This window comes from Puntigrus tetrazona, chromosome 2 (assembly GCF_018831695.1).
Source record: "Puntigrus tetrazona isolate hp1 chromosome 2, ASM1883169v1, whole genome shotgun sequence".
Taxonomy (NCBI): Eukaryota; Metazoa; Chordata; class Actinopteri; order Cypriniformes; family Cyprinidae; genus Puntigrus; species Puntigrus tetrazona.
The window spans coordinates 209942-237593 of NC_056700.1; the positions used below are offsets into that span (position 1 = coordinate 209942).

The 27652-nt window shown below is 42.6% G+C and overlaps 3 protein-coding genes and 1 long non-coding RNA gene across 4 annotated transcripts; 1 reads left to right on the forward strand and 3 right to left on the reverse strand.

The window, feature by feature from the left end:
• Positions 1 to 4722: 4722 nt before the first annotated feature.
• On the reverse strand, positions 4723 to 13096 carry LOC122360735. The gene is made up of 4 exons (XM_043261573.1): positions 12346 to 13096; positions 12111 to 12202; positions 10874 to 11115; positions 4723 to 5076 (listed from the first exon to the last, which is right to left on the reverse strand). Exons 1-4 carry the CDS (start codon positions 12753 to 12755, stop codon positions 4723 to 4725), a joined length of 1098 nt encoding a protein of 365 aa, XP_043117508.1. The 5' UTR covers positions 12756 to 13096.
• A 218-nt stretch (positions 13097 to 13314) lies between these two features.
• On the reverse strand, positions 13315 to 13947 carry LOC122325194. Its single transcript, XR_006247263.1, has 3 exons — positions 13805 to 13947; positions 13556 to 13705; positions 13315 to 13424 (listed from the first exon to the last, which is right to left on the reverse strand). It is a non-coding gene; the product is annotated as an uncharacterized LOC122325194 (long non-coding RNA).
• Positions 13948 to 14074: 127 nt separating this feature from the next.
• On the forward strand, positions 14075 to 23469 carry LOC122325083 (glutamate-rich protein 6). Its single transcript, XM_043219963.1, has 12 exons — positions 14075 to 14201; positions 16967 to 17320; positions 17560 to 17588; positions 17889 to 17999; positions 18067 to 18159; positions 18247 to 18416; positions 18687 to 18760; positions 19494 to 19651; positions 19742 to 19824; positions 20738 to 20893; positions 22265 to 22487; positions 22610 to 23469. The coding sequence occupies exons 2-12, from the start codon at positions 17290 to 17292 to the stop codon at positions 22868 to 22870; spliced, it is 1389 nt and encodes a 462-aa protein (XP_043075898.1). The 5' UTR covers positions 14075 to 14201; positions 16967 to 17289; the 3' UTR covers positions 22871 to 23469.
• A 96-nt stretch (positions 23470 to 23565) lies between these two features.
• LOC122325145 (thioredoxin reductase-like selenoprotein T1a) lies at positions 23566 to 27652 on the reverse strand. Its single transcript, XM_043220061.1, has 6 exons — positions 27492 to 27652; positions 26873 to 26983; positions 26187 to 26313; positions 25744 to 25831; positions 25113 to 25279; positions 23566 to 24054 (listed from the first exon to the last, which is right to left on the reverse strand). The coding sequence occupies exons 1-5, from the start codon at positions 27620 to 27622 to the stop codon at positions 25155 to 25157; spliced, it is 582 nt and encodes a 193-aa protein (XP_043075996.1). The 5' UTR covers positions 27623 to 27652; the 3' UTR covers positions 23566 to 24054; positions 25113 to 25154.

Below are 27652 nucleotides of genomic sequence, written 5' to 3' on the forward strand. Positions count from 1 at the left end.
AGGCCAGAGCTACACGTGCCTCCTCCTCCTGCAGCCGCTAGAACTCTGAATCCAGATCTTGTTTAATGTATTATCAGAGGACTTTACACCATGAGTGACAATGGGGCATCAAAGCTGATCTCTGTCCTGCTTTCCTCTGCAGCTGATTCAAAGGATAGATTAAGCCCCATTCTGAAGTTTATAGTGAAAGTGCAGTGGAAAAGATTAATCAACTTAAATGTAATTTTTAAATTCACAATTATCAGTTAGTTGTTGGTCTTATTAGTAAACCATTACATTTAACTAAAATAAAGTGAGAAGTGTTACATTTTTGCATTTGTAAAAACCAGTGATGCACTTCTCACAGAAAGCGGTGCATTAGACTGGTTAGTATTCTACAAAAACAGCCTGTGCACAAATGTCTTCAATGTTCACTTCTGTAAACTAGGATGATGGTTTTGTGGCATCTCCACAGATAAGGGTACACGCTGTGTAAAAGTGTAACTATACACTGGGTAGTATAGCATGACTTGTGATACAATAACTGGTTACCATATAAAAAAAAAAAACAACGCAAAAAACGCTACGCTAGGACTCATTAGTGCTAAAATTAGTACTAGAACAGACATTTGTCATGTAAACCTGCTTTTCATTCTATATACGCATTCACTTTTTCTTCACCAAAAAAAGGAAAACACAGAATGATACATTTTTTGATCAAGTTTATTTAGCAATTGAAGACAGGACAAAAAACGCAGAATGTTCATGAACAGGAATCACTTTAGATTACCATTAAATCAGGAGGCAAATCTTTGAAAGCCACGTACAGCACATTACCAGTCTAATTCAACGCGTCTAGCCACAATCCTCAGCTTCATGGGAAAGAGTTGGGGTCCAAAAAGTCCACAAATTGAAGTGCAAAGGGGTATTTTTCATACAGTACAGAGCTGGGAGGTACATATTGCTGGGGTGGCACATCAGGCTGGTTGGCAGAGGGCCAGCATTCAGCAGCTGCAGTTGTAGTACAGGGTTGAGGAGTAGTGGTTACAGGCTGTGCAGTGGGAGGAGACTGAACTGGGTATTTTGGATAAGAGCCTTGCAAAGGAGGATTTCCATCTGGTCCTTGGCCACCTGGTCCAGTGTCAGAGCCTGAGGACGGAACAAGGTTTGGGTCACCAAAAGGGTAGCCAGGATAGCCATAGGGCCAAGGCAGCTGGGGGTATTTGGGACGTTGAGGCTTTCCATCTGGTCCAGTGTCAGAGCCTGAGGACGGAACAAGGTTTGGGTCACCAAAAGGGTAGCCAGGATAGCCATAGGGCCAAGGCAGCTGGGGGTATTTGGGACGTTGAGGCTTTCCATCTGGTCCAGTGTCAGAGCCTGAGGACGGAACAAGGTTTGGGTCACCAAAAGGGTAGCCAGGATAGCCATAGGGCCAAGGCAGCTGGGGTATTTGGGACGTTGAGGCTTTCCATCTGGTCCAGTGTCAGAGCCTGAGGACGGAACAAGGTTTGGACTCACCAAAAGGGTAGCACTTGGATAGCCATAGGGCTCCGGCAGCTGGGGGTATTTGGGACGTTGAGGCTTTCCATCTGGTCCAGTGTCAGAGCCTGAGGACGGAACAAGGTTTCCCGTCACCTCCGGCGCGGGTAGCTCAGGCATAGCCCCGGCACTTGGCACTCGGCACTTGGGACTCCAGCACTTGACTCCAGCACTTCACTCCGGCACTCCCGGCACTTGACTCCCGGCACTTGGACTCCCGGCACTTGACTCCGGCACTTGGACTCCCGGCACTTGGACTCCACTTGCACTTGGTCTCCCGGCACTTGACTCCCGGCACTTGGACTCCGGCACTTGGACTCCGGCACTTGGACTCCCGGCACTTGGACTCCGGCACTTGACTCCCGGCACTTGGACTCCCGGCACTTGTCAGACTCCCGCACTTGGACTCCCGGCACTTGACTCCCGGCACTTGACTCCCGCACTTGGACTCCCGCACTTGGACTCCCGGCACTTGACTCCGGCACTTGACTCCCGGCACTTGACTCCGGCACTTGACTCCGGCACTTGGACTCCGGCACTTGACTCCCGGCACTTGACTCCGGCACTTGGACTCCCGGCACTTGGACTCCGGCACTTGACTCCCGGCACTTGGACTCCCGGCACTTGGACTCCGGCACTTGACTCCCGGCACTTGGACTCCCGGCACTTGGACTCCCGCACTTGGACTCCCGGCACTTGACTCCCGGCACTTGACTCCCGGCACTTGGACTCCGGCACTTGGACTCCCGCACTTGGACTCCCGGCACTTGACTCCCGCACTTGACTCCCGGCACTTGACTCCCGGCACTTGGACTCCGGCACTTGGACTCCCGGCACTTGACTCCCGGCACTTGACTCCCGGCACTTGGACTCCCGGCACTTGACTCCCGGCACTTGACTCCCGGCACTTGACTCCGGCACTTGGACTCCCGGCACTTGACTCCCGGCACTTGACTCCCGGCACTTGACTCCCGGCACTTGACTCCCGGCACTTGACTCCCGGCACTTGGACTCCCGCACTTGACTCCCGCACTTGGACTCCCGCACTTGACTCCCGCACTTGACTCCCGCACTTGACTCCCGGCACTTGACTTGACTCCGGCACTTGGACTCCCGCACTTGACTCCCGCACTTGACTCCCGGCACTTGACTCCCGGCACTTGACTCCCGGCACTTGACTCCCGGCACTTGACTCCCGCACTTGGACTCCGGCACTTGACTCCCGGCACTTGACTCCCGGCACTTGACTCCCGGCACTTGACTCCCGGCACTTGACTCCCGCACTTGACTCCCGCACTTGACTCCCAGCACTTGACTCCCGCACTTGACTCCCGGCACTTGACTCCCGGCACTTGACTCCCGGCACTTGACTCCAGGCACTTGGACTCCCGGCACTTGACTCCCGGCACTTGGACTCCCGCACTTGACTCCCGGCACTTGACTCCGGCACTTGACTCCCGGCACTTGACTCCCGGCACTTGACTCCCGGCACTTGACTCCCGGCACTTGACTCCGGCACTTGGACTCCCGGCACTTGGACTCCCGGCACTTGACTCCCGGCACTTGACTCCCGCACTTGACTCCCGCACTTGGACTCCCGGCACTTGACTCCCGGCACTTGGACTCCAGCACTTGACTCCGGCACTTGACTCCCGCACTTGACTCCCGGCACTTGACTCCCGCACTTGACTCCGGCACTTGACTCCGGCACTTGACTCCCGGCACTTGACTCCCGGCACTTGGACTCCCGGCACTTGACTCCAGCACTTGACTCCCGCACTTGACTCCCGGCACTTGACTCCCGCACTTGGACTCCCGGCACTTGACTCCGGCACTTGACTCCCGCACTTGGACTCCCGCACTTGGACTCCCGCACTTGACTCCCGGCACTTGACTCCCGGCACTTGACTCCCGGCACTTGGACTCCCGACTCACTTGGACTCCCGGCACTTGACTCCCGCACTTGGACTCCCGGCACTTGACTCCGGCGCACTTGACTCCCGGCACTTGGACTCCCGGCACTTGGACTCCCGCACTTGACTCCCGGCACTTGACTCCCGGCACTTGGACTCCCGGCACTTGACTCCCGGCACTTGACTCCGGCACTTGGACTCCCGGCACTTGACTCCCGCACTTGACTCCCGGCACTTGGACTCCCGGCACTTGACTCCCGGCACTTGACTCCCGGCACTTGACTCCCGGCACTTGACTCCCGGCACTTGGACTCCCGGCACTTGGACTCCGGCACTTGGACTCCCGGCACTTGGACTCCCGGCACTTGACTCCCGGCACTTGACTCCCGGCACTTGGACTCCCGCACTTGAGACTCCCGCACTTGGACTCCGGCACTTGACTCCCGGCACTTGACTCCGGCACTTGACTCCCGGCACTTGGACTCCCGCACTTGGACTCCCGCACTTGACTCCCGGCACTTGGACTCCGGCACTTGACTCCCGGCACTTGACTCCCGCACTTGACTCCCGGCACTTGGACTCCCGGCACTTGACTCCGGCACTTGACTCCCGGCACTTGACTCCCGGCACTTGGACTCCCGCACTTGACTCCCGGCACTTGGACTCCCGGCACTTGACTCCCGGCACTTGACTCCCGCACTTGACTCCACTTGGACTCCCGGCACTTGACTCCCGGCACTTGGACTCCCGGCACTTGGACTCCCGGCACTTGACTCCCGGCACTTGACTCCCGGCACTTGACTCCCGGCACTTGGACTCCCGGCACTTGACTCCCGGCACTTGACTCCCGCACTTGACTCCCTTGACCTCCAGCACTTGGACTCCCGGCACTTGACTCCCGGCACTTGACTCCCGGCACTTGACTCCGGCACTTGGACTCCCGGCACTTGGACTCCCGGCACTCCCGGCACTTGACTCCCGGCACTCCCGGCACTTGACTCCCGGCACTTGGACTCCGGCACTCTCCGGCACTTGACTCCTCCGGCACTTGGACTCCCGGCACTTGGACTCCCGGCACTTGGACTCCCGGCACTTGGACTCCCGGCACTTGGACTCCCGGCACTTGGACTCCCGGCACTTGGACTCCCGGCACTTGGACTCCCGGCACTTGGACTCCCGGCACTTGCCACCCGGCACTTGGCCACCCGGCACTTGGCCACCCGGCACTTGGCCACCCGGCACTTGGCCACCCGGCACTTGGCCACCCGGCACTTGGCCACCCGGCACAGCGTCAGAGCCCGAGGATGGGACAAGGTTTGGCCACCCGGCATCCAGGATAGCCACCCGGCCAAGGCAGCTGGGGACTTGGGACGTTGAGGCTTTCCATCTGGTCCTTGGCCACCTGGCGCAGCGTCAGAGCCCGAGGATGGGACAAGGTTTGGGTCACCAAAAGGGTATCCAGGATAGCCATAGGGCCAAGGCAGCTGGGGGAATTTGGGACGTTGAGGCTTTCCATCTGGTCCTTGGCCACCTGGCGCAGCGTCAGAGCCCGAGGATGGGACAAGGTTTGGGTCACCAAAAGGGTATCCAGGATAGCCATAGGGCCAAGGCAGCTGGGGGTATTTGGGACGTTGAGGCTTTCCATCTGGTACTTGAGAAACTACGGTAGTTGTAACAGGTGTGTCTGTTTGCATAGACATAGAATAAACCCTTCCAGGATAAAGATAACTGGAAAAAGGCCAAAACCCTTGCAAATACTCTTGATAACCAGGAGATGGGGGTTTCAGTGTTGCAGTTGCAGTGGTGGAGGGCATAGGACAAGATATTACTGCAGTGTTTCCCTGCCACAGTATCTGCATCACATAATGCCCTCCCTGAAAGTAATCATTAATACAAGTTAGTCAACAGTACTCTGTGGTCATGCAAAACAGAATAGAGAAAGCAATACCTTTTTGCGCAACACCACATCCATCATAGGGAGTAGCATAGACAAGACCTCTGTTAGTGAGTGTGGTGTGACCACAGTCAGGTGGCAGATGAGTGAGGGGAACAGGCACCCCATTGCCTGTCAAAAGGTATAAAGACCATTAGAAACGAAGCTTTTGGACTGTAGCTATTGTGACAAATTGGTACTAAAAGACTAGTTGATTTGGGATAAAATTTAGAAAGCAAGGGGATAAGGAATTCACAGGTTACCTTGACAAAGTTCAACGCTTTGCCACGTCTGGACCACCAAGTTGTAAACTCATGAGATCGCCACCACACCTTAACTTCGAGACATGGCATCCCAGGCTGCTTTAGAGGAACTGAGTAGTTGCCCTTTCATGAACATTTTGTTCCACAGGCCTTAAAAAAAAATAATATATATATATATATTTTTTTTTATTAGTATTTAAAAAAAAAAAAAAAAAAAAAAAAACCCATACACTGATATTACAGCAAGCACTAATAACATACCCAAGACTCCAGCATCACCACGTCCACGTCCATCGTTTGTTTTTTCCGTTCCAGAAAACTGAGACAAACTTCTACAGTGTACTAAAGTAATACACGTTAAAATACTCAATAAAAACAACAACCTTCCCCGCATTTTCCAAGACGCCATCACAGCACACGCTTGTGAAGCAAGTGATGCGTTTCTTAAATACAGTGCGGTACCTGCCACTTTAAGCACTCACACGTTCAATGAATTAAAGCCTAATTTAAAGGTAAATCACATGTTCCGTTTAATTGACCGTTTTCAGTCGCCATGACGTGCAATGCTGCTCTCACACTACACACGTGTTTTCACGAAAATGCATAGCAAAGAAAACAGACACACCGACAGAGAAGACAGATCACGTTGCTTTTGATACTAAACAAGGTGACAGCTTTTAAATTGTGTCATTTTAAAATAAATTCAAACTAGCGTTTTATGTTTTTTTAAAGCGTCGTGACAGATCACTATATTGCCTCTTGGGTTCACGTGTTTGAGCTGATCGTCTTTTTTATGTTTACATAAAGCATGAAACGAAAATGAATGAACATCACACCATATTAAGTTCACCGAAGTTAATGTAATATTCTGTCTGATTTGTGGTTAAGTATAGAAGGGATACAGCGGTGGTTACTAATCAGAAACGTGATTTTTATTTTATTTATTTATTTTTTTAAAGCCCAATGCGTCGTAGTTTCATTACTTCAGTGTCACAGCCATGGTATATTTGCAGTAAAGGGCCAGTCACAGTTCAATGAGTGAGAAGATTACATAAGCGAACCAAATTGAGCTGCATTGAAAACAGATGAGCGCACGAGTGCATAAACATATCAGGGCGAAGTTCACGGGATTTTGTCCACAGAATAATAAGTGCACACGTTTTGACAGATTATTTTATTTTTTTAACAACAAACATTTAACTTAACATTTACCAATACTTATTGACCGGCAGCTCTAGATGTCGGGCGAAATCGGTCAGCAACGTAAAATACACGTTCTGATTGGTCAGATGGCATGTCAATCAAGCTTTTTGCTAATGGTCAATTATTATTCGATATTGATTGGCTGGTCTACGGTTTCCTAGGCTGTGTTTGAAATTGCACGCTTTCTCACCTTTTACTGCCCAGTAATTACTGTGTTTTTGTTTTTTTTTTGTTTTGTTTTGTTTTACAATTAGCGTGTGATCCAAGTCTACAATAGCCTAAGCCACAAAATCTTTCAGAGTAGTAAATACAAGTGTCCTCACAAGACAAACACTGAACATTCGCAGGTAGCAAAGACTTCCGGCCCTAACTTGGCATGAAGCCGGCAGTTTGCTTTCAGTCAGCACTGACAAAAGGCATGTGAACCAAACATGGCCTGGTTTTTAGAGAAATATCGACGTATCCTGCATTAAGGCAGTTATTTTTTCATTTACAATGTCTTGTTACATGTACTAACTGTAATAAAAACTGAGTTACATGCAGTAATTTTAAACCACACCATAATACTAACTCTATAGTAAGTTCTTGTTAAATAATATTACTCTGTTTTAAATAAAAAATTACACTGTATAAATATCTGTACTTATTATTGAATTGCACATGGCTCTGCAAAAAAACAACTGCTTAGACTGGTTTCTCCTGGAGCAATATTGAAACCGGTAGGAGCTCATTAATAAACTGATCTGCATCAATTTACAATCTTTGTTTAGATGTTAAGATGTTAAGATCTTAAGAAGAACCAGCTGTCCTCAGCCATCCTGGTGAACTTCTATCGCTGTACAATAGAGAGCATCCTAACAAACTGTGTCACAGTCTGGTATGGGAGCTGCTCTGTTGCTGAGCCGTAAGGCACTGCAGCGGGTGGTGAAAACTGCCCAGCGCATCACCGAACTCCACTTCCATCCATTGAGGACATCCAGAAGAAACACTGTTTGCGTCGAGCACGCAGTATTCTTAAGGACTCCTCTCACCCTGCCCACAAACTGTTTTCCCTCCTGCCATCTGGCAGGCGATTCAGATTCCCCCGGACTAGAACAAGTAGACTGAGGAACAGCTTTTTACCAGAGCTGTCTCACTACTGAATTCTACCCCCACTGATGTCTGCCCCACCCACCCCATTAAAACAAAAATACAAAAATGCACTGTTAACATTCATTGCACTCCACTGTATATATCTTTGTAAATGTATGTACATATCCACTGTACATACTCTTGTAAAATTGTCTATACATATCCTGTATATCCTGCTCTTTCTTTCTTATGTACATAACGATCTGTAAATTGTTTACACATAATCACTGTAAATTCCCCTTCTCATCTGTAATTTAATTTGTACATATTTATCTTTGTAATTTATATTTATATTTGTACCTATATCCTGCACTTGCTGCTTATTGCACTCCTGGTTAGACCTAAACTGCATTTCGTTACCTTGTACTTGTACATGTGTAATGACAATAAAGTTGAATCTAATCTAATCTAATCTAATGTTACAAAATATCTGTCAATAGGTTCTGTAAAATCCAATATTCGCGTTAGCTGTTGATACAAAAGCTATTTTCAAACCATGTTTACTTGCTGTATGTTTCAATGGCTATGACACAAAACCACCTGACTTCTGCAGCCACAGAAAAGAAATCGACTCAACCATCAAAAATAGCTATATCTGGCCCCGGATAGGGATGGCGTCATGAGAGAGAGAGATGAAGACAAACTGTCAGGAGAGTACAACAGGTTAATGGACTTGTGACTTGATTGGATGTTGAAGAGTTGTGTGCACACTGCTGCTTGTTCATAAACTGAGTCAGATGTTCAAGCACATTGCCACTTGTTTGTGGACTGAATCAGATTCAGAAAAGTTGTGTGCACAGTGCCTTTTGTTCATGGACGAAAACATAGATGTTTTCAAGGTGGCCCAAAGCGGCTAGATGAAGGTTTTGTTGAGGCTGACACGTGGAACGAATTTATTCAGTCCTACATAGAACCAGATTAGGGCCAGCTGTAGTCATACATTTTGCTGAGATATAGCAATGCCACGACCCACTCATGTAACGTAATTTATTCCTGTATTTGGGGCGAGTGAAAGTGGGTTCTGTGGCCCATCACTGGGCCAAACCAGTTTTGCTATGTGGGTTTAATTCAGCCAAGCTGTCATGGTAGTTATTTTATACATAAAAGTGCCAACCATTCTTTTCATGAAGGCTTGTATAAAAGTGTAATTTAAAAATGCAATTTAGTAAAAACTGAACAAGTAGACAAATGCATAGAAAAACAAAATTTTTCACTTTTCAACACTGAACCTAACCTGCATTGTTAGAGTTGTGTATTGACATTATGCAACTTTGACCCTTCGGAGGCAAAAGGAGGCAAAGGCTTGTTGGCCTTAGGCGGACTGAGACCATGTGGAGGCAAAGGGAGGCAAAAGAGAGAAACCTGCTTTTCTCCCGCTTGCAAACGACAGCACAATCAGTGCAAGCTAAAAATCCAAAAAGTCTTGTGTTTTATTTTGCCTTGGGTTGATCCTTCCTCGTAAAAAGCCGCTTGAGTGAAATAGTCTCAACACCTATTTATATTGTATATTTTACATTAAACAGGACGAAAATAAACGAAATCAGAAAATAAAGTATCTTGTATCTGACAGTGCAGGTCATTGGTGATGAGACTCTATACATCTCAGGTCCACAGGCCTCAGATTTCTCTTCATTAGACTCACTGATGTGGGGCTGATGTGGTAACTATAACACAAAAACAATGCTATAGTATATTTGAACGTTTTTTCTTATTCGCTAAGCAATCTGAGGAGAACAGTACAGCGAGGATAACCCAACACAGCACTATTCTTGGACACTTGTGTGACTGGATCTATCTCTCCATCTCCACCTGCATGGAGGCCATGGACGGGCCAAGGCCAGAGCTACACGTGCCTCCTCCTCCTGCAGCCGCTAGAACTCTGAATCCAGATCTTGTTTAATGTATTATCAGAGGACTTTATACCATGAGTGACAATGGGGCATCAAAGCTGATCTCTGAGGATAGATTAAGCCCATTCTGAAGTTTAATAGTGAAAGTGCAGTGGAAAATCCTGAATCAACTTAAATGTAATTTTCCACAAATTCACAATTATCAGTTAGTTGTTGGTCTTATTAGTAAACCATTACATTTAACTAAAATAAAGTGAGAAGGGTTACATTTTTGCATTTGTAAAACCAGTGATGCACTTCACAGAAAGCGTTGCATTAGACTGGTTAGTATTCTACAAAACAGCCTGTGCACAAATGTCTTCAATGTTCACTTCTGTAAACTAGATGATGGTTTTGTGGCATCTCCACAGATAAGGGTACACGCTGTGTAAAAGTGTAACTATACACTGGGTAGTATAGCATGACTTGTGATACAACAACTGGTTACCATATAAAAAACTACGCCACGCCAGCACGCTTACGCTAGGACTCATTAGTGCTAAAACTAGTACTAGAACAGACATTTGTCATGTAAACCTACCTGCTTTTAATTCTATATACGCATTCACTTTTTCTTCACCAAAAAAAGGAAAACACAGAATGATACATTTTTTGATCAAGTTTATTTAGCAATTGAAGACAGGACAAAAAACGCAGAATGTTCATGAACAGGAATCACTTTAGATTACCATTAAATCAGGAGGGCAAATCTTTGAAAGCCACGCACAGCACTCCCTAATTCAACGCATCTAGCCACAATCCTCAGCTTCATGGGAAAGAGTTGGGGTCCAAAAAGTCCACAAATTGAAGTGCAAAGGGGTATTTTTCATACAGTACAGAGCTGGGAGGTACATATTGCTGGGGTGGCACATCAGGCTGGTTGGCAGAGGGCCAGCATTCAGCAGCTGCAGTTGTAGTACAGGGTTGAGGAGTAGTGGTTACAGGCTGTGCAGACTCCAGGAGACTGAACTGGGTATTTTGGATAAGAGCCTTGCAAAGGAGGATTTATCTGACCTTGGCCACCTGGTCCAGTGTCAGAGCCTGAGGACGGAACAAGGTTTGGGTCACCAAAAGGGTAGCCAGGATAGCCATAGGGCCAAGGCAGCTGGGGGTATTTGGGACGTTGAGGCTTTCCATCTGGTCCAGTGTCAGAGCCTGAGGACGGAACAAGGTTTGGGTCACCAAAAGGGTAGCCAGGACTCCCGCCATAGGACCAAGGCAGCTTGGGACGTTGAGGCTTGACTTCCCGCACTTGACTCCCGGCACTTGGACTCCCGGCACTTGGACTCCCGCACTGGACTCCGGCACTTGGACTCCCGGCACTTGGACTCCCGGCACTTGACTCCAGCACTTGACTCCCGGCACTTGACTCCCGGCACTTGGCACTTGACTCCAGCACTTGGACTCCACGGCACTTGACTCCCGGCACTTGACTCCCGGCACTTGACTCCCGGCACTTGGACTCCCGGCACTTGGACTCCCGCACTTGACTCCCGGCACTTGACTCCCGGCACTTGACTCCCGGCACTTGACTCCCGCACTTGGACTCCCGGCACTTGGACTCCCGGCACTTGACTCCCGCACTTGACTCCCGGCACTTGGACTCCCGGCACTTGACTCCCGCACTTGGACTCCCGCACTTGGACTCCGGCCGGCACTTGACTCCCGGCACTTGACTCCCGGCACTTGGACTCCCGCAGCACTTGGACTCCGGCACTTGGACTCCCGCACTTGGACTCCCGGCACTTGGACTCCCGGCACTTGACTCCCGGCACTTGACTCCCGCACTTGACTCCCGGCACTTGACTCCCGGCACTTGGACTCCACTTGGACTCCCGCACTTGGACTCCCGGCACTTGACTCCCGGCACTTGACTCCCGCACTTGACTCCAGCACTTGGACTCCACTTGACTCCCGGCACTTGGACTCCGGCACTTGACTCCCGGCACTTGGACTCCCGGCACTTGACTCAGCACTTGGACTCCCGCACTTGGACTCCCGGCACTTGACTCCCGGCACTTGACTCCCGCACTTGACTCCCGGCACTTGACTCCGGCACTTGACTCCCGGCACTTGACTCCGGCACTTGACTCCCGGCACTTGACTCCCGGCACTTGACTCCCGGCACTTGACTCCCGGCACTTGACTCCGGCACTTGGACTCCCGGCACTTGACTCCCGCACTTGGACTCCCGCACTTGACTCCCGGCACTTGACTCCCGGCACTTGGACTCCACTTGACTCCCGCACTTGACCCCGGCACTTGGACTCCCGGCACTTGGACTCCCGGCACTTGGACTCCCGGCACTTGGCCACCCGGCACTTGGCCACCCGGCACTTGGCCACCCGGCACTTGCCACTTGGCACTTGGCTCCCGGCACTTGGCCACCCGGCACTTGGCCTCCCGGCACTTGGCCACTCCGGCACTTGGCCACCCGGCACTTGGACTCGGCACTTGGCCACTTGGCGGCACTTGACTTGGCACACCCCCGGCACTTGGCCACCCGGCACTTGGCCACCCGGCACTTGGCCACCCGGCACAGCGTCAGAGCCCGAGGATGGGACAAGGTTTGGGTCACCAAAAGGGTATCCAGGATAGCCATAGGGCCAAGGCAGCTGGGGGAATTTGGGACGTTGAGGCTTTCCATCTGGTCCTTGGCCACCTGGCGCAGCGTCAGAGCCCGAGGATGGGACAAGGTTTGGGTCACCAAAAGGGTATCCAGGATAGCCATAGGGCCAAGGCAGCTGGGGGAATTTGGGACGTTGAGGCTTTCCATCTGGTCCTTGGCCACCTGGCGCAGCGTCAGAGCCCGAGGATGGGACAAGGTTTGGGTCACCAAAAGGGTATCCAGGATAGCCATAGGGCCAAGGCAGCTGGGGGAATTTGGGACGTTGAGGCTTTCCATCTGGTCCTTGGCCACCTGCGCAGCGTCAGAGCCCGAGGATGGGACAAGGTTTGGGTCACCAAAAGGGTATCCAGGATAGCCATAGGGCCAAGGCAGCTGGGGGAATTTGGGACGTTGAGGCTTTCCATCTGGTCCTGGCCACCTGGCGCAGCGTCAGAGCCCGAGGATGGGACAAGGTTTGGGTCACCAAAAGGGTATCCAGGATAGCCATAGGGCCAAGGCAGCTGGGGGTATTTGGGACGTTGAGGCTTTCCATCTGGTACTTGAGAAACTACGGTAGTTGTAACAGGTGTGTCTGTTTGCATAGACATAGAATAAACCCTTCCAGGATAAAGATAACTGGAAAAGGCCAAAACCCTGCAAATACTCTTGATAACCAGGAGATGGGGGTTTCAGTGTTGCAGTGCAGTGGTGGAGGGCATAGGACAAGATATTACTGCAGTGTTTCCTGCCACAGTATCTGCATCACATAATGCCCTCCTGAAAGTAATCATTAATACAAGTTAGTCAACAGTACTCTGTGGTCATGCAAAACAGAATAGAGAAAGCAATACCTTTGCGCAACACCACATCCATCATAGGGAGTAGCATAGACAAGACCTCTGTTAGTGAGTGTGGTGTGACCACAGTCAGGTGGCAGATGAGTGAGGGGAACAGGCACCCCATTGCCTGTCAAAAGGTATAAAGACCATTAGAAACGAAGCTTTTGGACTGTAGCTATTGTGACAAATTGGTACTAAAAGACTAGTTGATTTGGGATAAAATTTAGAAAGCAAGGGGATAAGGAATTCACAGGTTACCTTGACAAAGTTCAACGTTTGCCACGTCTGGACCACCAAGTTGTAAACTCATGAGATCGTCACCACACCTTAACTTCGGAGACATGGCATCCCAGGCTGCTTTAGAGGAACTGAGTAGTTGCCCTTTCATGAACATTTTGTTCCACAGGCCTTAAAAATAAATAATATATATATATATTTTTTTTTATTAGTAAAAAAAAAAAAAAAAAAACCCATACACTGATATTACAGCAAGCACTAATAACATACCCAAGACTCCAGCATCACCACGTCCATCGTTTGTTTTTTCCGTTCCAGAAAACTGAGACAAACTTCTACAGTGTACTAAAGTAATACACGTTAAAATACTCAATAAATACAACCTTCCCCGCATTTTCCAAGACGCCATCACAGCACACGCTTGTGAAGCAAGTGATGCGTTTCTTAAATACAGTGCGGTACCTGCCACTTTAAGCACTCACACGTTCAATGAATTAAAGCCTAATTTAAAGGTAAATCACATGTTCCGTTTAATTGACCGTTTTCAGTCGCCATGACGTGCAATGCTGCTCTCACACTACACACGTGTTTTCACGAAAATGCATAGCAAAGAAAACAGACACACCGACAGAGAAGACAGATCACGTTGCTTCTGATACTAAACAAGGTGACAGCTTTTAAATTGTGTCATTTTAAAATAAATTCTCACTAGCGTTTTATGGCTCTTTAAAGCGTCGTGACAGATCACTATATTGTCTCTTGGGTTCACGTGTTTGAGCTGATCGTCTTTTTTATGTTTACATAAAGCATGAAACGAAAATGAATGAACATCACACCATATTAAATTCACCGGAGTTAATGTAGTATTCTGTCTGATTTGTGGTTAAGTATAGAAGGGATACAGCGGCGGTTACTAATCAGAAACGTGATTTTTATTTTATTTTTTTAAAAGCCCATTGCGTCGTAGTTTCATTACTTCAGTGTCACAGCCATGGTATATTTGCAGTAAAGGGCCAGTCACAGTTCAATGAGTGAGAAGATTACATAAGCGAACCAAATTGAGCTGCATTGAAAACAGATGAGCGCACGAGTGCATAAACATATCAGGGCGAAGTTCACGGGATTTTGTCCACAGAATAATAAGTGCACACGTTTTGACAGATTATTTTATTTTTTTAACAACAAACATTTAACTTAACATTTACCAATACTTATTGACCGGCGGCTTTAGATGTCGGGCGAAATCGGTCAGCAACGTAAAATACGCGTTCTGATTGGTCAGATGGCATGTCAATCAAGCTTTTTGCTGATGGTCAATTATTATGCGAGATTGATTGGCTGGTCTACGGTTTCCTAGGCTGTGTTTGAAATTCTACGCTTTCTCATCTTTTACTGCCCTTTCTCACCTTTTTACAATTAGCGTGTGATCCAAGTCTACAATAGCCTAAGCCACAAAATCTTTCAGAGTAGTAAATACAAGTGTCCTCACAAAACAAACACTGAACATTCGCAGGTAGCAAAGACTTCCGGCCCTAACTTGGCATGAAGCCGGCAGTTTGCTTTCAGTCAGCACTGACAAAAGGCATGTGAACCAAACAAGGCCTGGTTAGGGTGGAGATGGTCCTTTAGGTGGCAAACAGGAAATGGGCAAGTTGTTAAGCTTATTATTTGGCCCAGATGTAAAATATGCAAATGTGGGCCACATATGTGTGGCTAGTCTTATCCTTTTTGATAGTAAGGTGATAATATTTTCATACATATTTTTATTTCCCCCATTCATATTTTCAATATGTGTTTATTGCTCTCAACAAGGTTTAACAAATAAATCATTTTAACTATAAAACACTATTAACTTAACGTATTAAATTTACATCACATTTACATATAATCATTTAGCAAATGCCTTTTATCCAAAGTAATTTACAATAGAGGACAACAAAAGTAAGCAAACAAAAAAGAACAATATGTAATAAAGCACACATACTCTAACATTATAGTGTTTGTGTAAAAATGCCAAAGCACTTTTGTAATAAGAATAAAAGTTTTAATTGTTTGTTTCATTTCATGCATTTCCTCTCTGATAATATCTACCAATCAGGTCGTATCTAGAAAAAACGGCCCAGAAAGCACGCCTAAAGCGCAATGCTTTATGGGTTTGTAGTTTTTTACCTCATTGTATTTGTTACGCACTCGGTCTTGTACCTTTGTATTTTTGTTCGATTTAAAAAAAAAAAATCTTCAGCTGAAAGTGTATAAACTTGTGATTTAGCTGGTTGGTTTGGTTAATGGGTTAGAACGCTTTAATGAAGATTTAAAAAAAATAAATAAATAAAAAATCTACTCCCGGACTACTCACTTTTGAGGCTTAACTTAATTTGACTTAATTTTAATTTTTAATTTTAATTTTTTTTTATACTTAATTCGACGTTGCTTTTTGGGATTTTAAAGTATGAGTTAACATTTTTGGAAAGTGAAATGTTAAAGATACGATGTGTATTCGCAGTTGTTATACTGAAATGTAGTCCACTAAAGTAAATGTTAACTGATTAAATTTAGATGACATCAAACATCTTCGTTTATATTATCCGTTTATTTATTTCAGGTTAAGTGCAGAGATGTGCGATATAACGATTTTTGATCGTGGACGATAGAAATGTCTTCCTTTTTAGAGAAATATCGACGTATCCTGCATTAAGGCAGTTATTTTTTTCATTTACAATGTCTTGTTACATGTACTAACTGTAATAAAAACTGAGTTACATTCAGTAATTTTAAACCACACCATAATACTAAATCCATAGTAAGTTCTTGTTAAATAATATTACTCTGTTTTAAATAAAAAATTACACCTGTAAACCATGTTTACTTGCTGTATGTTTCAATGGCTATGACTCAAAACCGCCTGACTTCTGCAGCCACAGAAAAAGAAATCGACTCAACCATCAAAAAATAGCTATATCTGGCCCCGGATAGGGATGGCGTCATGAGAGAGAGGATGAAGACAAACTGTCAGGAGAGTACAACAGGTTAATGGACTTGTGACTTGATTGGATGTTGAAGAGTTGTGTGCACACTGCTGCTTGTTCATAAACTGAGTCAGATGTTCAAGCACATTGCCACTTGTTTGTGGACTGAAAATTAAAAGTACTTAATTTTTCGGAATCTGATTATCCGATTATGGAGTCTTAACCACTACCCAACACAGAGAGTGTGTACACAAACACTCACGCATGCACACAGACATTTTTCGCAGCATCTTAAATCGTTTTGAACCTAAAACTTACAATTCTGTGATGAACATTTAATTTAGGTATGCAACCTAATCAAATACAAACTTATAATGAGAGAAAACTAACTATGTGATGAAATATTTAAAAACATAGCTGTGTAAAGATTTACACCAAGTGTGTGCGCTTCTGTTCTGACCCTCAGATATGCCTAAACGCTATACGGTCTCCCACGGCGTTTGATATTACTGGCTGGACAACTCCCCCCAAGAGCTCTCAAATATCCATGGATACTATCAACACGGCGCTGGGTAAATACCTTCAGTGCACTGCTGTGGAACAATCCACAGTCTTAAAAACAGTCTAAACATTCCTCACCTCGGGTTTGATCATCATTCAGAAGATAAAATGTGAAAGAGGAATGAAATGCATCCCATTTTACATATTCTCTACTCGAGGAGTTGACGAGTAGCTGCAGGTAAAATATAATCCAGATCGACGGAATGGTGAACACATGCTCCCAGGAATATGGAAAATCAAAAGAGGACGTTTCAGCAAGGTGAGCGTATCAGTTTATCGTGTTTTGCGGAACCTCTTTAGAGTGAAAGTTCATAAACTTTTTATTCTGTGATCTAGAAGTCATCAATGTAATATGATTGAGAGTTTTAACGATATTCTGATTTTAGGGCACCTAACTAAAATGGTTATACTGTGCAATACAATGTGTATCACAGTCAGAAAATACTATAGCATGTATAAGAATTGCATCTATAGTATAGTTGTTTTTCACTTTGTCAGATGCTGATTGGACGGCGACGGATTCAGAGGTCGGAACACTCTTAAATTACATTGATCATGTAAGAAGCATGTATGATATTTGCAGATATTGAAGTCTTTTTACATTGTGAAAATGTGGACTTTTCTTTCTTTCTTTTTTTTTACACAAATCACTTAAAAAAATCAAAAATATAATTCATAAGGTTTTTTTAGATGATTGTATAATTATAATAAAACCTGCTTAAATCATAGAATTAAACATCAATAATATTGGAGTTGTACACAACAAGAAAACAGGATTTGATTTTTTTGTGTGTGGTTTTTGTTTTGTTTTCTGTACTGTCCAGCAGATGGAGCAGGAGTGTTTCCAGACATTGGGATCCTCACCAGATCTCTGTCGTGGCCTTCCAGGATTTTTAAGATACAAAAGAGAGTCCCAGGAAAGGACGTACAGTCCACAGGTAGCCATTTATTCGATCACCGTTGTGGTAAAATTCTAAGATTTAATAAATAACTTGTTTTACTTAGCCCCAACAGCTACTGGACTCTCCGATATGCTGTCAGTTCTGCGGTTCGAGAGCTTGGCCGCCTCTGGATCCAGTTTATGTAGAAACACGAGAGGTTCGTCTCTTGAGAAATGATGCAGTCGGCACTTAACTCTTACTGCTTCAGCACCTTGAGTTTTATTATTGGCTAATTTGACTTTAGGACTTCTGCTGTGAGAACTACAGAGAGCTGTTTGAGATTGTGGTCCATGAAAAGCGTCTAGCTATGAAACGTTTTGATACAAAGCTTAATGGACCTGCTCGACTAGATGACCCTTTCATTACTGACGACGAAGAACTACAATATAAAGCACAAGAAAGAGGAAAACACAGGTTTGTGTTGTACAATAAACTTATGGCATCATTTAAAAAAAAAAATGCATTGAATTGACAGTGACAGTGAAGTGAAGATGGTAAACTAAATTTATAAACCTAAAAGATTTCCTTAAAATGTTGTCTCAAGGCCACTGAAAATTCTGCTTTGCCATCACAGGAATATATATATATATATATATATATATATATATATATATATATATATATATATATATATATATCTTACATACTGGCATATGGACTACTGTGCTGTTATTTCTGGCTTAGTTTCAGACAGCAGCAAAGAGAGATGCAGAGATATGAAAGAGATGCTCATTCCAGTTTATTGGCATCACACAGCAGTGAGTATCCACATAATGCGTTGGACAGGATGCCTATGGATGGACCATTAACAAAAAAATATATTTACTACCCCTTATACAATAATTATACAATTTTTGGAAATGTTAACCTCTCACCACTTTGTTTTTTTTTTCCGTCTAAAAGTATGCAATGTATGCAAAATACCATACAAATAATTTGTAGGGCATACTCAATAAACAGGTAACAGGTACAAGTTTTTGTCCCTGATAAAATTGTTAATATCAGAGATTGAGGGGAAGTCAGGGCCTAATGGTTAGAGAGGCAGATTTATAACAAGACGGTTCAAGCCTTAGTAATTTACCTTTTTTAAGATTTAAGACTTTTTAAGATTTTTGCCGTTTATGCTTTCACTTTGATAGGACAGTAAATGAACAGAAAACAAAATAGAGGGGATTGGGAGAGTTCCATGAGTTAAACTGAATTAAACTAAAGCCCAACGTTGCCTACAAGGCTATCAACACAATTAAACAGATTTTAACATTTTAAAACTAGCAACACTGTCCTGCGTTCTCTTTTTGAACCTAATTCACAGTTTATAATGGTTTTGTATATGGTCATTTATACAATTAAGGCTTTATTGAGCGAAATTTGGTTTGTTTTGGTTTGGAGAGTTGACTAGGTGGGTTAAAACTGAGAATTGTTGAAAGTGTAAAAATAAGGGCCACCCACATGTATTCAGTGTTTCACGAATTTTGTGTGTTCCTTCCTCAGATGTGCCCCATGATAAAACAGTCATCAGTTTTCGGCTCTCTAACTGTCCACCCAATGAGAAAGTTAAAGAGTACATGAATGTGGACGAGGCCTCTGGACAATGGACACATGTGTCCTCTGATCTGGGGTCAATTCATTTCGGTTTAACTCATCACCAGGTAACTACCCATAATTTTACTGTGTTTCTATCAACACTTTCTGTCATCATGCGCTTGAACTCTCTGAATGCTCTGTTCTCTTTTTTTCAGCACAATTCAGGTTTCTTGGAGAAGTACTACTCTAACGGAGATAAATTTCTCACTGTGTTTCCAGATGCTTCTGCACAAGTTTTGTATCCTTTTATTATTTTTGCGAATGCAGCAATATTACCTTTTATTCATTTTAAGCAGCAATAACTGTGTGAAAGTGGCTGTATATACTCATTCACTATTACTTAACCCTAAAAATCTTACTGTACAGTAATTGTTAAAAAACCTGTTACACAATCTACTACATGTCATATGATTGATAGTTCATAATTTTTATTAAGTACAAGTATATAATGTCCCTCTTTTAGGTTCTTACATATGTAAGTATATGTAAGAATAGCTTTTATATTGTAATATTTTAAGATGAACACTTACTGGGCCGGAGCCATTTAGGTTTACTTCTATGTGTGATTTTTTTTTTTTTTTTTTTAAATCATGCACATCAAGTACATCAGGTTTTTGTGGAGGGTCATGATACACAATGGCACAAATGTTGTTGTTTTTATGCTCTATTTTTATGATACACATAATGCAACTGCATTGAAATACACTGAAAAAAAATATTCATTGACTTTACTAAAAGTGGTTGCAAACTATTTGCCGGCCATCATAAAAACAGGGCTTTAATCATATAACAAAGCATTTAAATAGCATATTAATAAAACTTATTAGCGGATATAAGATACAGAGTGACAACTGATATTTATTTTCATTTTATGTAATATGCTATACTGTTATAAAGATGTGATCGGATCAGATTTGCACCTTATTTTGATATTATCTTAATATTGGCACAAATAATAGCACTTTTTTTCATTTGGTTCTCTGAATCAAATTCTGATGTTTAATGTCTCATGAGACGTATAAACCTAGTGTATCAAAGATGATACTTAACATGTAAGATGATAAGATGATACTTGATGTAGATGATTTTAAAGTGATTTGAAAATGGATTTAGTCGATTGCTGGTGTTTGTCCTTATTGTCGTGGCTACAGCTATCCCTCAGGAAACTTGGCTGTCATCATTCTGAGCAGTAAGAAGGAAAGGATCTGTATTGTACATGATGATACGCCGTCTCCTCTCTGTCCAGTCAGAGCCCTCTTTCAGTCTAACGGCAGAGCCACTTGTTACCATAGCAACGGCAGCATTTGGTAGGGTTTATTGCTATTACGCTGAAACAGATCTCAGTGTCTCAAACGGACTGATTATTGATCGAAGGACAGGACAGTCTGAAGTGCTTAAAGCAGCAGATCGATCAAATATGGACATTTCATCAAGATTTACTCACGCTTTTGTCATTCCAAACCTGTAGGATTTTCTTTCAACTGTGGAATATCAAAGAACATATTTTGAGAAATGTTTTGCTTACCAGCATTTCTGGGAAACATATCTGGGAAAGCAAGTCATACAGGTTTAAAGTCACATGAGGGTGAGTAATTGATGATAGTATGTAAAAAAAAAATTTTTTTTAGTCTATATATTTTATTCTACTACAGCCACTAATGCAGAGAACACTATTAATTTGTTACTATTTTTGCTTTTATTTATTTTTGTTAAAACCTGTCTATAAAGAAACAGATTTGTATTTAAAAGATGAGGCCAGAATCTAAGCACAGCAACATTAAGTCATTTCATTTTAACATATGGCATTTAATCTAGTGTTAATGGTAATTTCTTCATACATTTTGTTAAAATTCATTTAATGACTTTATGTCATTCCAAACCTATGAGACTTAAGGTGATTTTTGAAACACAAATGAAAATAGAAAAGAGGCAGTGCTTCGGTGGATCAAACTTTTTATTTGAAAGTACAAGAATATTTGATGAATCACATTTTTCAAAAATGTTTTCAAGTGCTTGAATACAAGAGACTTTATATGATATATTCAAGAGCACTTTATAAGATATTAATTTAGGCATTTATTTAACATTGATCAATGCACATCCACATCAAATAAAGTGAACAGGAGATCAAATGGTCAAATGTTAAAAAGTTTTATATTTATTATTTTCATTTAATAAATGAATTAAAAATATATATATTTGTGGAGATGAACAAGTGAGACTTGTTGATTTGAAACAACAAGGATAAGCAATTGATTTCAGAAAATAAAAATAAATAAATATATATATATATATATATATATATATATATATATATATATATATATATATATATATATATATATATATTTTAGTATTATAAAAATTCTTAGTTTACATAATGTGTGTCCATTGTATATATTATGCATATATTGTATATTTTGACAAAACTTTATGACTGATATTTACATGTATAAGCTAGAAATTTCATATATAAACAACATTTTTCTTAATTTATTTTTTTATTTATACGCAAGTATGCACAGTACACATATGTCATGTAAACAACATTTTTATTTTGGTTGCGATTAATTGCAAATTAATCACTTGACAGCACTGTTATTAACTAATAAGCCCTCTGGATAAAGGTATAGTACACAAATGACATAACTGCGTAGCTCTTGTTTTCTGCTGAACAGGTTGAGTATGGATGCTTGGGGTGGGCGGAGTCTAGATGAAGGCGGGAGAAGGATGAGATCATGGAGCTGGACGGACCAGGCTCAAACACCAACACCCCTGAGACCACTCTTTCTGTCACTCAACAGAAACGTAGGGGTGCGAGTTCTTGGGCAACAGTTGGTGTTTGTGTCATTTCTTGCTTCTGGACAGCAAGCCAGATTCAAAGTAGGGAGCTGTGAGCTGGTAAGAAAGCCCACAAGTGTTGTCTTTTTAGTCGGATCTCCAATTTAAAGACTTTTTTTTTTCACACTTGCTACTAAATTCTATCGAGCTAAATGTTGTGTCTGCCATGTTTTTGCTTATAGTCCAAAGAACACAACATACCTCCTCAAGTCCTCATGTGTAAAGAGGAACTGGTACTTTTGGCATGCAGGGTAAGCACCCACATGGCTCTGATACGGTTACAGCAGTGCCTAGCCTTCCCATCCAGCCCAACACACCTGCGGGTCAGACCTCCACCTTTCCTCCACTCGCTGGTACGAAGGTTAAGGAGTTTAAGCCACAGAGTACAGATGGAAGAGCCAGACAAAGCCTTCATCCAGAGCTGTCTGCAGGCCTGTCCATGAACCCACATGCTCGAAAGAAGTATGCAAAACATGCTGGAGTAATTTTACTTGACTAAAGAATTTTTGCGATTAAAAAAAAATATTCTCAAACACGGCAGCTTCACTCAACCAGCTAGAAACAGTTAAAAAAAAATCTGCATAGGGAGTTATTTCGCTCTTACACTAACATCCAAAGCAATGAGTCTCAGCCATGTTGGCATATGGTCTGCCTCAGTGACAGTTATGTTGTTAAATAAAAAGTTGATTGATAGGTGATCAGGCCAATCGTAATGCTGAATCTTGACAATTTGTCGAACCAGACATGACTGTAGTTACCTTCTGGTGTTCAGTGAAAATCGTGCATTTCAATAATCAAAAGCCTTCATTACACAAAAAAACCATTTGAATCTCAGTTCAGAATAGGATTCTAGATGCTGATAAGCACATAAGACTCTTCACCTGAAGTGATCTGGGTAAGACCAGAAATAGACCCTATTCTGGACTAGGTTAATGACATTACACGACAAATGGGTGAACAGTTACACTTCACAGCATGTTTAATAAAAAATAAAAGCCATTTTCTAGTGGTAAATGGCTAATAGTATGATTTCAATCCTTGATTGCAACCATGTTACTTTTGTCATCTCCCCTCCCCCTCCCCACCAAGCCTGTAAAAAGCATTTGCAAGTCTGTTCACATAATAAAGAACAACAATATTTAGTATTACATTTTATTCTTCTTTTAGTAAACATTTTAAGCTATACAAAGCAATATAAAATCCAGGGCTCAGAAATATAATGTTACTTAGTTGTTAAATTATCATGATTGGGGGTTGGATGTATAAGTTAGGAGCTTCTCACATCTACTAAATAAAACGTATACCGAGAGTTAGCCATACAGTATGATGTGGAAAAATATATATATGCCATCGTTAATTCTGTTGACTGAGCCATCTGAACTAAAATGAAAATCGGAGTCATTGTGATCAGAACCAAATGGTTATTGCACAAGAGATGGGATGCGATCTTAATTATATGGCCACTGTTGTTGCCGTAGATCCCACACCAGCATCTGTTGGTGATGCATCTCGAGAGGCACGTTGAGGAGAACGCAAGGACATCTGGCGTGCGCTAGTAGAGTCTCTACTTTCAGCGCAAACCTTCATAAACGTCACCTTACAACCGCAGGAGAGCTTCACCGCAGAACTGAAAGACAATGTGGAAAAAGTAAATCAATGCATCGAAAAAGGGGAAAAAGCTATATTCATCTGCTTGAACTCACTGATACTCTTTAATTCACCTTAACACGCACATAAAAATGTATATTAATATATTTGACTGTACAAAAAAAAAAAAGCTAGCTACATTTGTCATCTACACAGATTAATAGATGTGTTAAATCGTAAAAATTTTAATTAAATATCTTTTTTCAGTTTTAGTGTTGTGTAGTTGCTGCTTAACGAAAAAAGTTTTATTTTTTGTAACTTACTGTAGCGAGATTGCATCAAACATTACAGTAATGCCATTTAAAACGTTGTATTTTAAATAAATGGCATTCTTTTAGAACTTTCTACTAGCCAAATAAGATACATTTTGTGATTTGTCAAAAATATCATGTGACACTACAGGTCGGAGTAATGTTTATCTCAGAAATAAATGACCTGATGTATTAAAGTTAAAAAAAACAAACAAACAAACACCTATTTTAATTTATAATATTTTGTATGTCTGCTGTTTTAAGAAAAGGACACATTTTGTTGAAAGGTTTTGATACACTTGAAATATATTAGTTGAATACTAATGTGTGTGTATGGATTGTATTTGTATACACACACACACAATACATAGACACACACACGGTTTATGGGGACTACTCACAATATTGAATTTCGCAAAACACTGTTTAGTTAGTTTTAAGCCTTTTGTTTTACGAGGACACAGGAACTGGATGTTTACGTTGTACTACCCGTGTCATTATAAACACTTGTGTCCTCAAACCACAAATGCCAGCACACACACACACACACACACTATAGATAGTAGTAGTAGCTATTTTTATGTAAGCACCTAAAAGGCTATCTTTGTGTAAAAGCTAGTGCATTACAGATAATTTTTTTTAAAACAAAAGACAATATTTTAAATATGTAAAATAAAACTAAAAAGAAAAGAGCATTTCATGTCAGTGCGGATCATGGCCTTGTACAAAAAATATATTTGAAATAACATTGTTTAATACTTGGTAGTGTTATGATGGTTAAACATACATGGAGGGGTCGTCGGCTCCGTTCAGTGAATCAGAGGCAAGGTTATGAGCGATGGTGTGAAAGTGTGTCCATGTGCACGTTCATCTTCATCTCATTCTCCAGAATTTGGACTAACTGCTGCATGGAAGGCAGGTGGCCTGACTCCAGCTTAGACCAGACTGGAACATCTAACCAAAAAAAAAAAAAGCCCAAAATAACGTTACCACGGCGATAGCGTAACCATGCCATTTTGCTAACTTCCGCCAGACTAAGCCATCGAATTAGGCTACCGCCACACTGCTCCTCTGAAAGCTTCAATAAACTTGTATGCTTAGCATGTTTAATGGACAGAGAGTAACTCTAAATGTTATGCTTTAATAATTTCTTACATAACACATTTTCTATGTGCTATTCCAAAAAAAAAAAAAAAAATGGATTGTTGATTATGTTGGTAATAACAAGGATTTTCTAAACTATAAAATCATTCAGTTAATACCTCAATTTAAGAAAAAAAGGTGAAATACTACGTAGACTTATATACATACCACAAATAAGATTAATAACTGTTTTTGTTGTTCTTATAAAGTAAACATATTACATAAATATAAAAATGCAAATTCTATTTACATAATTTAAATACTCTTACACTTACCATTGAGCGTGATTTCAAAAGCACCTGTAGACATACACTGATTTTCAATCATATTGCTGAAGAAGAACACCATCATACAGGCATATATCTAAAAAAAAATAAAAAACATTAAATAAGCATTTCTGCAGCTAGTTTGTTTGCATGTGACTTTTGTGAATGGTTTGTAAATGGCTATTTCTCCAAACTGAAGCACAAAAATCAAAGAAAGCTAAAGGTTAACACTTTTCTTCTGTACTTTGATGACTACATTTCAGGTGAACATTAACACGAGAGCTTGCTCTTTGGTCCCTAGCGCATTACATTTTCTCCTATAACCACAAACGTCACTGAGGTGACAAAGTTACGGACTAATGAGCTCCATGGGGGAAAAGTTTGTATTTGGAACGTAGTAGCTCAAACACGGCTGCAACCTAAACCACCAAATGAAAAGTCTGAAGTCTTGCCTTATTCTCCTGACTCCAAACCCAGAGACCTGGAGCCTGCATGCCAAATAGAGCAAATGGATCCTTGCCCACAATGATCACACCAATTAACAACAGCTTAAACATAGACAGAAAGGAAGCAATGTGCCTGGAGGGGAGAAAATAAAAAAGGGACACTATATAAATTAATATTTCATACACAAATACACACAAGATGAATTAGTAGTATTACTATTGTAGTATAATTTTATTTTATTTTTTTTTACAGAAACACTAAATGACCAACAACATCCCACACACCGGCCCTTTTATTCTTTTTCTTCATAAGATAAATATGCATTCAAATTTTCATATCATGGTGTCTTGAATATTAAGTCGTCATACAACCGTTTTTGACATTGATAAAGCATATTGAATAATTTCTATGACGCTGACGTCTGGAGTAAGGATGCTAAAAAAATCAGTTTTGCTGTCAAATACATAAATGGCATTTTAAAACATGTTACAGTGCAAAACAGCCATTCTATATTGTAATCATTTCACAATATTGGTGTTTTAACTATTTGTAAGCACATAAAAGCAGATTTTGTGAGCAGTAGGGACTCGTTATGTTTTAAAACATTTGACAAGCAGCGTCTTTGGAAAACAAGGCAGTCGCGTCGTAGCCATGAGGACAGAAGACATGTAAATGCTTTGTAAGGGATTACCTGTAGATAGGCAGAGGAAGGTAGTTTTCTCCTTCTATGCGGATGTCTGGGTACCGCTGGTACAAAGCCTGCGTGTACTCCTCAAACACCCGCTTGTATCCTCAGGAGACACTGCAGAAAACAAACAAGACGATGAAGGCACACCTTGAGAGTCTTTGGTTCACAACCAAAAGCTGGCGTGAAATACGACTATTAATACGAGGTTTGATTTCCATTTCAGATTATGATAAATCACGTACCATTGGGGAGCAGATGTTACCGCAGTCTCAGTTCGGCTTTACGAATCCATAAAGGCCGCATTATTAAACGCGCAGCGTCTCAAATGACTAAGTGCAAGCACGCATACATATACACTAATGGGCTAATCCTCAAATGACAGCGCTCCACTTAACACCGGATTACCAGGCCGATTATAACATCCTGCTGAGATTGACTACTTTTTGCGCCATATGAGACAAATTAACGCTTCTATCACATTACACTTCTAGTACGCGTGGTTAAAACCTCTGCAGGGTTAATTACGTCGAACCTATCAACACATTCAATGTCATACACCGGTCGGCCTGTTCCGGGGACGCACCGACCGACGACAAGAAGATATATACAAACTCTCACTCACCAAATCTGGAATTTGAGAAGTGGACCCGTGGCAAATTGAACCTTCATTTTCTTTACGCCGCTGTTATCCGCAGAGGCACTGTAAAGAAAACAGGCCCATAATATTACCACCGAGAGAGGTAACAAACGCATCTTCCCCCACGACGATTGTTAAGTGAACTG